Genomic DNA, 13,974 nt, shown 5'->3' on the forward strand with positions numbered 1-13,974 from the left:
CTCGTGAAACAAACCAAACTATTTAACACCCTACTCACACATATTACTCTATATTTTGCTTTGTGATCACACCCATTAACTGTTCGATTAAATGCCTGGTGAGACTTCACCCCAAAAAAATCCCCTTTTATTCCAATTAAATTTGGTGTGTTTTGAATCGATTGAATATGGGTTGTTGTTTCCGTGTTGGATTGAAAATTGATAGCTCACATTTAAATTTTAGATTATTTAAAAATTTCTGTTTTATTTTAGCAGAAGTTAAAAAATAAACGGTCTTATTTTATCAGACTGCAGAGGTTTGGTTCACCTCTTCTGTTACAGATGCCTGCAAATATCGTCCGCAATTGCAAACACTTTACCCCCGACCTAAATGTGCCCTACAATAACATCGGCTACGTCTCATGCATACAAAGAATAACATTTATATCTTTTGAACACTTTTAATACGACATCAACATGCATCGAATAATACAAACCGTGAAACCGTATTTAAAGTTGCACAGGTCTTATAAGTTATACGTTAACAAACACACATGCATTTATATTTTCTAGAAACTTTCTAGGCAAGGAACAAACGAGATGATGTGTATCAACTTGTATACTTCTTTTATCATATCAAAACCTTTTAAGATATAGCTCTTGAAAGTCGTGTTTTACTTTTAAAATACTTTTTCCTAAATCAAGTTTGAAACTACCCTAGGACGCGAGTGAGTTATCATTAAACGAGATATAACTTCATATACTGAGTTATCATTAAATGAGATAACTTCATATACTGATTTAGATGATTGATGTCTTACTCACCCAGAAACACCAACAAGGTGCAAACTCATCACGTATGTAAAAACAGACTTAAATCGAGTTTTAAACCTGAGACCATAAAGATACCAAGCCTTAACTATATATAACCTTCATGACAGTGAGATAGAAGGCCACTAATAGGAAAAGCTCGGGATGCTACCGGTACCGATCCCAAAAATTCGAAATATTTGGTACTAGTACTCAAATGTTCGGTTCGGTACCGGTATTTTGTGCAAAATTCGGGAAATACCGGTACCGTACCAACACCGAAAACTAAAAGCTTGGCTGCGATTCAGTACTGACGGTAACAAATCGATACCGAATTCGGTGTTGGTACCGAAAATGCTCATTCCTAGCAACTAACGTTGTGCACTATAGGGTGGTGTGGGGGGGGCGAAGAGGGTGGCATAGGGGGGACGCCGTCGAGGGGCGCTTAAGGGCGGGCGACAAAGAGGGTTTTGGGGGGCGGGGGGCATTCAACTTTCCCTCTCTCACACGCACACATGCATATATATGTATATATACAATTGGGCAACAAATCGCAACAGGACGTTATAGAGATAGGCAACAAACCTACACGATGATTACATGACGGGGATATAACACTATGGAGGGGGCGTTAAAGCCCCCTCAACAGTGAAGAGTCTAAAAGATTATCAAATTACTAAGTTGCCGCTAGAAAAACTAAGCACTCCTTAAATTTTACTTAGGATTCTTATTATAAATATAGTTAAATAAATAATATCAAAATACAGGTGTCTTTCCTTACTAAAAATATCGAGTCACTTTATTAAAACAAAATTAAACTTACCTTCTTATTTAATATACTGATGTGATTTTTTTCTTAAAGGAGAAAAAAGCAGAAATTGTCCGATTAATGTGACAAAAGCCAATTTATTTAGCTTTTTCTTTTTTTAATATTCATTTTAAATTCTAATTCAGCACAAGTGTATTTAAAAGAGGAATAATTTTAACACATGGTCCCTGATTTAGGCAGAGGGGTGTGGGGCGCTAACCTGGGCGCGTGAGCCCCTCCGCTCGCGCCCCCAGGCGCTAACCCCACACCACCGGGGCGCGAGCCGGGGCGCGAGCGCGGAAATCCATGCAGGCGTGAGTGTGGTCGCGGGAGAAGAGAGAGGAAAAGCTGGTGGGCCCGCCCAAAAGAGCCGTTGAGCTCCGTTTTTTTTTTAAAAAAAACCTTTAAAAACTCCTATATAATACCCCAAATCAACCCATTTCAACCATATCAAAACACAACTTCAATCTCCAAACTCATATATAATATCCCAAACTCCTATATAATACCCAAAAATGTCTGGAAATTGGTACCCAAACCTAGATTCAGATTATAGTTACGACGATTTATGGTCGTCACCAGACCAATCGATGTTTTATACGGGGCCGCAAGAAACATCCGGCTTTCAACCATCCAACATACAACCGTCACCTAGCTTTGTTGTTCCAGAGACACAAGAATCACACGGTGATGCTACGGGAGCAAGAAGACGCGTCCACCGGAAAAAACAACTTGCAACGGACGGGCCGGGACCGGCTTCGACTCCGAGGATGAAACGGAAAACCACTCCGTGGTCATCGGATGAGAAGGAAGCCTTGTGTCGGGCTTGGATAGTCATTTCTGAGGATCGGCGTTGCGGTAATTGTTTTAACGTTTTTAAAAATGATTTTTAAAAAAAAAGTTAAATAAAAAAGTTAACTGGAAATCTAATTTAATTATTCATTTTGCAGCCGACTATCAAAAAAGCAAGGTTTTTTGGACAAAGGTTAGGGAGACGTTCTATACGCTCGTTGGGAGTAGAGAGCGAAACGCCGATATGATTTTGGGTCGGTGGTCCGAAATCAGAAAATTTGTCGGCTTGTTTACTAATCTTTTCAACAGGAACGCCGGTCGTATGAGACCAAGTGGCAGTGATGATTTGGCGGTTTACAATTTCACTGTCGAAGAGTGGAGGCAGGAGTGTTTGCGGAGGTATGGGACGGTGAATACGTGGGACGATTTAAATTTGTGGGAGAGGTTGAAAAGGTGTTCCAAGTGGGTTGAGCTTGTGGCGCCGGACCATGATGCGGAAGTAGGGCCGAAACGGACTAAAACTAGTTCGTCTGGAGCGTATAGCACTTCTGCCGGGTCGGATTGCCGCGTTGGATTCGACCTAAACATTGCGGGGGAGGAAACGTCTTCACCGCCGAGGAGGCGGCCATTGGGACGGGACGCCAAGGGGAAAAAACCGGCTGAGGGAGGAGCCGTAAACATCGTCGATCTTGTTGAATCCCTCAATAAATTCAACAAAACCATGGAGGTGGTCTCTAATGACAAAAAGGAAAAAAGTCGAATGAGAGATTTGGACTTCCTTACAAGAGACTTCAGTAACCTAAATCCGGTCGATCAAATGCTGATGGAAAAGCAAAATGAACGTATCCGAAAGAGGTTGATCGAAGAAGACCAAGCCGAAGAATAAGAATAATGTTTTTTTAGTACTTTAATTTTTATTTTATTTTTAGATATTAATGTGTTTTTTTTAATGTGTGTTTTTTTTAATAATTTATGAGTTTTTTTAATAATACGTTTTTTGAATATATTTATAAAAAAATAAAAAAAAAAATCCGCTGGAGCCTCTGCTGGAGCCCCTCCACACCAGGGCCAGGGGCTCCAGCGGTGGCTCCAACACCCATCTTATCCAGTTTCTCTCTCTGCCACACGTCACAATATTATTGGCTGGAGCCCCCACTCGCGCCCCCGTTAGAGCCCCCCACACCCCTCAGCCTTATGGTCAATCATTTTATGGTTCTATTTCGCTAATTTTAAAAAACTAAAATTTAATTTAAATAATATATTTCACTAATCATTACAAATCCAAAACACAATCTCAAAAAAGTTAAAGAGGTAATTATGAAACAAAATAAATAAATGTGTATAAAAATTTATATTTTAGTAAACTATAAATGTGTTCAATATAAAATCAATTTTTATAAAAAAAAATACAAACCGTATAAAAATATAGAAAAAATGTATATTTTTCTAAAAATATAAAAATATAGAACTATATAAAATCAATATAAAATATTTAAACTAGATTTTAGTATATTTTTCTAATTTACTTTTGTAATAAAATATAGAAAAAAGTAGTCTATATATTACTAATATACTTGTGCTATAGATTATACAAAAACTAAAAAAACAAGATATATATATATAAATCACAATACACACTTCAAACAAACAAATGTGAGTGCCAGATACATAACAATTTATTACCTGTTAGGGGTCCAACGAGTTCGAGACGTCGTATATAGAACACAATTTACAGTGAAATTTAAAAAAATCTTTTTTCTATAGTTACGGTTAAGTTATTTTATAAAGAGGGATAGAATTGAAAAAGATGAGAAAAATTTATTGACACATAGAAAAACCCTTAAAATAATTAAAAGATAATTAAAAAAAATCATGACTCAAAATGCAATAAAAAATAGAAAAAGAAAAGGCACAAAATTTTTTTCACCATCTTCCATGTTAAAAAAAACACAATGTTGAGAGAAAAAAATCATTGTGTCTTTTTTCTTGATATTGTGTTATATTCCTCAGCATTGCGTCATATATTGTTCAGCATTGTTTTACATTTTGTGATCTACTATGTCTTTTGTTCATTTTCGTCATTGTGTCTTTGCTCTCTGTATTGTGGGTTTTCGTCGTTTTTTTGGAATGAGAATGACGTAGTAAACAGAGCTTTACTTTTTTTTTCCTTTTTTATTTATATTTTGAATCATGTTTTTTTTAAAACTTTTTTACGGTTTTTTGTGTGGTCACAAATTTTTCTCACACTTTTTATGTTTGTCTTTCTTTGTATTTTAACATTTATAAATGACAAATTAACTTAACTCAAAATACTCACCTTGCAGGATTTAAACCTCATATCACTAAAATAAAGAGAAAATATCTTACCACCACACCGTGTCTCTAAGATCGAGTGTAGTGGGGTGCTTTGCCAACCCAAAAAGCCCCAAAGCGTCCATGAACACCGTCTCCAGGGCGCTTTGAGCTCTTTGATGATAAGAAGCATTTCCCACAAAGCGCTAGAAGTAGGTAAGAGGTTATTTATTTGTTTTTTATTAAAAGTAATAATAAAATAATAATGAGGAAATGATTTTATGGTGTTTCATCTACTACACCATTTTATTATGAAGCGCTCTTAGGCTCCTCGCTATGGCGCGCGGTAGGGGGAGAAACGGGGCGTCGAGGGCGCGGAACACCGCCGCGGAGCGCCGTTGGTGGGGGCGCGGTGGAGGGGACGATGGGCGCGATGAGCTCTCTCTCTCTCCTCTCTCACATACACATATATATATATATATTGGGGGCACTCAAGGTGTTTTAACCATAGCAGGACGAGCTTCGATGCCTCATTTTCTACGAGGAGATGACGTGACACGGTGGAGGGGCTTCGATGCCCCCACCATAACAGAATGCCTTATGATAACATGATTTTACATGACATAAATGTTTCTATAAGATTTCCATCCACTGCAGATCGTCGTTAACACCCTATGATAACTTATTGGAGTTATTAAAGCTGTTCAAAAAATGTTATAAAACTAGTCTCGCTAATATAATATTCATTATAATTAATATAAGTCGACCATAAAACATAATGTCATGTCACATGTCAGGGGCGAATTTAACACAATAGCAGGGGTAGCACCCGCTACCCCTCAACTTTTCCGATGAAGTGAAAATTTTTGTTACCGTTTTACGTTTTATATATTACGTTACCCCTGAAATTATATATGCTACCCCTCAAACATGGACGGAACCAAGGGAATAGTTTAGATGAAAAGAACTTCAAGAAATTGAAATTTCTTTTAGTGACTGAACATATATGGAGCATGGCGGATTTCTTATAAAATGAAGAAGATGACTTATTGGTTTAGTGGGCCCATCCAATATATTATACATATTTGTTTTGTTTTTATCCTGAAAGTGCAAAGCATTATAGCCATATAAACTTTTAATAATAATATATTATTGTTTTATAATTTTCATTATCAATTTATTAATATAACATAAAAAAATTATAGGTCTTTTCAATGTTGATTAACTTTCTTATTTGATTTGTTTAATCTTTAGATGGTTATAACTTAATTACATTTTAATAAGTTTTACACGAGTTATGCTAATATTTTTGTATCGTTTCAATTTTATCGGATGTCAAACGAGTACTAAAAGCAAAAATAATCGTTCTTGCGTTATACTATATCGATTGTTAAAAAAAAGTTTAAATGCGAATGTAAAATCAAAATTCTATTGGACCCCCGGTAAAAAAATCCTAAGTTCTATCACTGCCATCAAATGTGTTTAAAAGCCCAGCATCATATATCTCAAAGTTTTATTAAGAAGCACAACTTAAATAAAAAGCCACAACTGGTTGATAATTAAAACCCGCTATTTAACTAAAACATAGTAACCCAATTTAGACAAAAAGCCCAACTTGGTGAGGGTTTTGAAAACTGAATCGGGAAAAACAAAAGGGCATAAAACAACAACCAAAGAAATCAACGTTCGACCAACGACCATCTGATCTGACAGTTTACTCCTTGTCGGACCACCGTGTCGATGTTGGTTTTGTCGGTTGCAACTGCAACCATTGGTCTATCGGGTAATTAAGCTAGCATTGGTTTTATCAATTGCAATGACAACCGTTGAAAGATGTTTCTCTAAATTGAAGCTTATCAAGAAGGATTTACGTAATCAAATAGATGGAGAGTATTATGTGTTTTTTTAATGCACGATTAAAAAGATTGTGCTACCCCTGAAATTATTGGCAAGATCCGCCAGTGTCACACGTCCCAACCTTTCATGATGGTCTACCCTATACAAGCATTTAATAATTATTTAATTATTTTATTTCCCCAAAAAAAAAACTTATTTGACCACCACCACCACCACCACCACCCTCTATATAAATCCATTCAACACCCCCATACTCTCTCTCCTCACTTCAAACCTTTCTCTCTCTACCAATTTTACACTTACCCCCCCCCCTCAACTTCCACCATGTCCCAAACCACCACCACCAAACGCCACCGTGAAGCCAACGACGTCGTTTTACAACCCGAAATACCAAAACGCCTTAAAAACACTTTTAACAATAATAATAATGTTATTAATAATAATAATAATAATAATATTATTATTATTAACCAACAACAAGACACCCCCACCCCCACCCAATACTTACTAGACTTCTTCACAACCATCCCTTTTGAACCCGACCCGTTTCTCAACTTGACCCACCAACCCGAACCCGACCCGGATGATGATGAGAAGGAAAAAGTCATTAAACATTTATTTGAAGCCTCTGATGATGAACTTGGGTTACCAAGTAGGGTGGTGGATGACGTCACCACAGGTGATGATGACGTCACCGGGTTTGGGGATATTGGGTTGTGGGAGCTTGAAGATGAGGTGGCTAATTATTATACTTTGATGCAGTCTGAGCTGTTTATGCAATAGTTGTTTTGTTTGGGGGTAGAAGTGATACATTAGGAAAGTGTAGGGGGTGTTAGTGAAAGTTAATGAGGGTTGAATTGGTTTTTTGGGTTTTTTGAATTTGGACCCTTGTAGTTTATAGGAATGGCGGAAACATCCCTAAAGTATTTGTTTTTAGGTTGTTGGAAGTTTAGAAAGAAAAAAGAATATGGATCACATTTTGAGTTAAATTATTTTTGTTGATATTTAAAACAATTTAATTTTTTTTGTTTAACTTGTTTTTTTTTTCTTGCCATGCAATTGGAAAAATTATGAGAGTTTGGTGGTGTTGGCTTAGTGATAATACCTTAATCAGGAGTATAGTTTGCCGCTAATTAAAAACAAATGATAAATGATAGAATAAAAGGTAAAACACTATAGGAAGACAAACGATCAAGTTTAAGAAATGTTACTCGTATTTTATTTTACACAAATATTGTATTCTTTGGATGCTTGATTTACACAAATGTTACTCTAGCCTATTTTTTTATAGGTACGGTTCCACATTGTTCGATGTTAAAACGATTAGAATACAGTTACATGTAATCAGACAACAAACCGTGTCGTTATTTTAAAAATATCAAATACAAACATATCATTCTATAAAGCGTTATAAATTTAAAATACCATTTAAATGATATTTTGTTTTATAACTTTTTCTGAATGGCAATTTGCACTTGTCATACAATATATTCTTCTTACCTGTGAAATTTAATGTTAGGTATCTTTAATGTTATCCGTTTTTCAAATTTTTTTTCATTTTTTGTTTTATTAAATTCACTTTTCACGTGATCCCTTTCTTTAATATTATTTTATTTTATTTTTAGAAATATACTTGCACCTTTCATATATTTATTTACATTTGAATATAAAATTTAACAAAACTAATTTGGTCGAATATTATATTTGGTATTAAGTATAATTTATTTACTCCTAGCTTATACAAAAGAAATTTAAAAGTAAATATAAATAAAAATTTAATAAACAAGAAACTGCAAAAGTATGATACGTTATTTTTTTAAATTTAGACGGGTTATAAAATATTATTTATTTGTGAAACACTTTTATTATAAAACAATAATGGGGTGTTTGGGATTTCTTTTTGTTTTTTACTTTTTGTAACTTATTAATTTTTATAAGTTAAAAAGGTGTTGGGTAATATGACTTTTTTAAGTTTTTAAAATAGAAAAAGGAGGTTTTGATAAGTTTGGAGGGAGTAACTTATCAAAATCAACTTATATTAAGTTAAAAGAAGGTGCAAATAAGGAATCCCAAACATGACCTAAGCATATATTATTAACTTTCTTAAAATAAAGAAATTTAAAATCCAAAAAATAAATAAAACGAAAAATGTAAAACAACCCCCGTAATACGGGGGATAAAACCTAGTAATATATATAAACGAAACCCCTAAAATCCTACGTGTCGCGATATGGTCGCTCTTTTTTTATGGAAGCCATCAAATTGCTTGATTTTTAAATTGAGACCTCTCATTGATTTAACCAAAATCTATGGGTATGAGTCTTACTAAAACCAGACAGCTCTTAAAACGAGTTATAACATCTCAATAAATTAAAAATTAATCTTACCAATTTGATATGAAAATCCTATAAAATAGGGATATACTAAAATTTAATATCCAATTTAAAAAAAAAAGATATTATTTATAATTAATAAACAATTTTATAGTAAAAAACATAAGCGGGTCTTGAGTTACCAAATCCAGATAACTTTTAAACGGGTTATAATATATCATTTATTTATGAAACCCTTTCATCATCAAACCTTAAGTATATTATTAAAATCCAAAAAATAAATATTAAAAAATAAAAAATGTAAAACAACCATTATTTCAAGCTATCAGATTGCTTTATTTGTAAATGGAGGCTTCTCACACATTTGACCCGAATTCAGGGCTAAAGGTCTCACCAAACTCAAATAGCTTTTAAACGGGTTATAACATCTCATTATATTAAAAAATTAATCTCATCAAATATTTGATATGAAAATTCTATAAAATAGTGATATACTAAAAATTAATATCCTGTTTTATTTTTTAAAAAATATTATTTATAATTAAGAAACAATTTTATAATAAAGAAAAAAAACGGGTAATGAGTATCACCAAACCCAGATAGCTTTTAAACCGGATTATAACATAATATTTATTTGTGAAACCATTTTAGCATCAAACCTCAAGTATATTAATTATTAACTTTCTTACAATAAATAAAATTAAAATCCACACACACACACATATATAATATATAAATATTAAAAACGAATAATTTAAAACAACCCTGTAATACGGGGGATAAAATATAGTGTGTGTATATATATATATAAATCACAACACACAATTTAAACAAACAAATGTGAGTGCCTAATACCTAACAATTTATTACCTGTTAGGGGTCCAACGAGTACGCGAGGTCGTATATAGAACACAATTTACAATGAAATTAAAAAAAAAACTTTTTTTAATATTTACAGTCAAATTAATTTATAAAGAGGGACAAAAATAAAAAGGATGAGAAAGACTTATTGACACACAAAAAAACCCTTAAAAATAATTAAAAGATAATTAAAAAAATCATAATTCAAAATTTAATAAAAAAAATAGAAAAAGAAAAGGCACAAAAATTTTTTCACCGTCTTCCTCGTTAAAAAAAAACACAATGCTGAGAGAAAAAGATCATTGTGTCTTTTTGTTTATCGTTGTGTTTTATGTTTATTTTCGTCATTGATTGTGTTGTTTTTCTTGACATTGTGTTTTTTTTCTTAATATTGTGTTATATTACTCAGCATTGTGTCATATATTGTTCAGCATTGTTTTACATTTTGCAATCTACTGTGTCTTTTGTTCGTTTTCGTCATTGTGTCCTTGCTCTCTGCATTGTGAGTTTTCATCGTTTTTTTGGAATGAGAATGACGTAGTAAACATTTGAGCTTTAATTTTTTTTTTGTTTTTTATATTTTGAATCATGTTTTCTTAATTTTTTTTTACGGTTTTTGTGTTGTCACAAATTTTTCTCACATTTTTTATGTTTGTCTTCATTTTTATTAACATTTATAAATGGCAAATTAACTTAACTCAAAATACTCACCTTGCAGGATTTAAATCTCATATCACTAAAATAAAAAGAAAATATCTTACCACCACACCGTGCCTCTAAGATCCAGTGTAGTGGGGTGTTTTACCCACCCAAAAAGCCCCAAAACGTCCGGGAACAACGTCTCCATGGCTCTTTGATGGTAAGGTGCGTTTCCCACAAAGCGCTAGAAGTAGGTAAGAGGTGGAAGCTGATTGGTGGTTATTTATTTGTTTTTTATTAAAAACGTAATAATAAAATAATAATGAGAAATTGATTTTAAGGTGCTCCATCTACTACACCACCTTATTGTCAAGCACCCTTATGATAACATGATTTTACATAACACAAAACGCTTCTATAAGAGCTCCATCCACGAAAGGTCGTCTTTAACACCCTATGATATAACTTATTTGAGTTATAAAGCTGTTAAAAAATTGTTATAAAACTAGTCTCCGTAATATAATATTCATTATTATTGTAATATAAGTCGACCAAAAAATATAATGTCATGTCACATGTCCCAACCTTTCATGATGGTCTACCCTATACAAGCATTTAATAACTATTTAATTATTTTATTTCCCGAAAAAAAAAACTTATTTGACCACCACCACCACCAACACCATCCTCTATATAAATCCATTCAACACCCCCATACTCTCTCTCCTCACTTCACACCTTTCTCTCTCTACCAATTTTACACTTTACCCCCCCTCAACTTCCACCATGTCCCAAACCATCACCACCAAACGCCACCGTGAAGCCAACGACGTCGTTTTACAACCCGAAACACCAAAACGCCTTAAAAACACTTTTAATAATAATAATAATAATGTTATTAATAATAATAATAATATTATTAACCAACAACAAGACACCCCCACCCCCACCCCCACCCAATACTTACTAGACTTCTTCACAACCATCCCTTTTGAACCCGACCCGTTTCTCAACTTGACCCACCAACCCGAACCCGACCCGGATGATGATGAGAAGGAAAAAGTCATTAAACATTTATTTGAAGCCTCTGATGATGAACTTGGGTTACCAAGTAGGGTGGTGGATGACGTCACCACAGGTGATGATGACGTCACCGGGTTTGGGGATATTGGGTTGTGGGAGCTTGAAGATGAGGTGGCTAATTATTATACTTTGATGCAGTCTGAGCTGTTTATGCAATAGTTGTTTTGTTTGGGGGTAGAAGTGATACATTAGGAAAGTGTAGGGGGTGTTAGTGAAAGTTAATGAGGGTTGAATTGGTTTTTTGGGTTTTTTGAATTTGGACCCTTGTAGTTTATAGGAATGGCGGAAACATCCCTAAAGTATTTGTTTTTAGGTTGTTGGAAGTTTAGAAAGAAAAAAGAATATGGATCACATTTTGAGTTAAATTATTTTTGTTGATATTTAAAACAATTTAATTTTTTTTTGTTTAAATTGTTTTTTTTTCTTGCCATGCAATTGGAAAAATTATGGGAGTTTGGTGGTGTTGGCTTAGTGATAATACCTTAATCAGTAGTATAGTTTGCCGCTAATTAAAAACAAATGATAAATGATAGAATAAAAGGTAAAACACTATAGGAAGACAAACGATCAAGTTTAAGAAATGTTACTCGTATTTTATTTTACACAAATATTGTATTCTTTGGATGCTTGATTTACACAAATGTTACTCTAGCCTTTTTTTTTATAGGTACGGTTCCACATTGCTCGATGTTAAAACGATTAGAATACAGTTACATGTAATCAGACAACAAACCGTGTCGTTACTTTAAAAATATCAAATACAAACATATCTTTCTATAGAGCGTTATAAATTTAAAATACCATTTAAATGATATTTTGTTTTAGAACTTCTTCTGAATGGCAATAAAGCTGGTCATAGAAAACATATAGATCTGAAAAAAAAAAGACTTGTTGGGTCGGATAATAAGCCTAAAGGGATCCATAAAGAAACCATTTTGTAAACAGGTTGGAAAAGGGTGATGGAGGCTGAGAGAGTGACAAGTGACAAAATAAGGTATTCTTTTTATTGGAGTAGTAGATTTAGAAATATACTTGCACCTTTCATATTTTTATTTACATTTGAATACAAAATTTAACAAAACTAATTCGGCCGAATATTATATTTGGTATTAAGTATAATTTATTTACTCCTAGCTTATACAAAAGAAATTTAAAAGTAAATATAAATATAAAAAAAATTAATAATCAAGAAACTGCAAAAGTATGATACATTATTTTTTAAATTTAGACGAATATTTTACTAATCAAAACAATCACCAACTGAGATGCTAATTAATTGATTTTAATTGTTTAATATATTTTACAACTAATTTTGAACGAGTGAGTCATGAAAATATGATATGACAGCTCACATGGCGTATCAAAATCGTTTTCAGTCAAGAGTTTTTGATAAAATTTATGGGGAAAAGTTCATAAGAAAGTTTAAATAACACTTTGTATTTAACTTTTCTTTTAAAAAAAATACAAGCATACCTTATTAGAGAAAAACAAGAATTAATTAGTTAATGAAATTTTATGCGGGTATTTAATTATGAAACGGAAGAAATAATTGAGTTGAGGGCCCACAACAATAGGAGAAATGGTTAGTTAATCTGACGACGCGCCTCCTCCATAACGCCCCTTAAATGCCTTGACATTGTGTGGGGTGTTATCGTGCCAACTTTGGTTAGGCTACAATAGAGTCATTCCTTCAACGTTTAGGCTCATATGTAGTCTAATCACAGTCAATATTTTTCTTGTTACAACTTACAAGGATTCCAGTGTCAACCCAAATAATGCATAACCAGCTTATGTGAATTTGTTTTGTTGGCCATGACTTGTTTTAAAAAGTGGATTCCTAATGCCAATTTTGAAGAATTTTTTAGTCAACATGCCAATTTAGAAAATTAATCCTTTTTGTATGCCACAATGACAAGTTGATCCATAAAGATGTAGGGCGACAAATGGTAGGAATAACGATGGTCATGAGTCTTGACAATGAATGAGACGTTAAGATAGTTTTTTTTTCTTTCCAACATTAATTAACATACTCCTATAAATATCTTTCGGGTTGGGGTCTTACATAATTTACCAATGCCGTATATCGATTAGTTTAATAAAAATACGTGTTGTGTATACCTGGCCCAAAACACTCTGGCCATATGTTGAGCAATTATTAATCAACTATACTGGGAGTGGCGTGAGATAGAGGAACTCTAGGATTTAGAAAAACCATCTAAAAAATACAGTATATAAACTTTTAATAAATAATAAGAAAAAGAAAATCTTCACAATTATCTAATCGTGTAAAACAAATTATTGGGTAATCGGGTCCCAAATCCCACACCGATCCATTACTCGTGAACATTTTTTTAAAAGTAATTCCATACCTGATTTCATACTCAATTTCGAGTTTTATTGGCATTCTTAGTAAGATTTAACAATCAACATAAGTTCACATGGAAATGCATATATGAGGGACATAAACGGGGTATAAACTAGTTAAACTTGGTGAATAGTAAATACACGATACTTTTGTCG

The 13,974-nt window shown here is 33.3% G+C and overlaps 1 protein-coding gene across 1 annotated transcript; it reads left to right on the top strand.

The window, feature by feature from the left end:
• The first annotated feature begins 6,809 nt into the window (after positions 1-6,809).
• On the top strand, positions 6,810-11,772 carry LOC143619152 (uncharacterized). The gene is made up of 2 exons (XM_077091154.1): positions 6,810-7,320; positions 11,037-11,772. The coding sequence occupies exons 1-2, from the start codon at positions 6,863-6,865 to the stop codon at positions 11,611-11,613; spliced, it is 1,035 nt and encodes a 344-aa protein (XP_076947269.1). The 5' UTR covers positions 6,810-6,862; the 3' UTR covers positions 11,614-11,772.
• The last annotated feature ends 2,202 nt before the right edge of the window (positions 11,773-13,974 follow it).

This window comes from Bidens hawaiensis, unplaced genomic scaffold (genome assembly GCF_021521415.1).
Source record: "Bidens hawaiensis isolate Kalapana, Puna unplaced genomic scaffold, B.hawaiensis_p1.1 tig00002414_1, whole genome shotgun sequence".
Lineage (NCBI taxonomy): Eukaryota > Viridiplantae > Streptophyta > Magnoliopsida > Asterales > Asteraceae > Bidens > Bidens hawaiensis.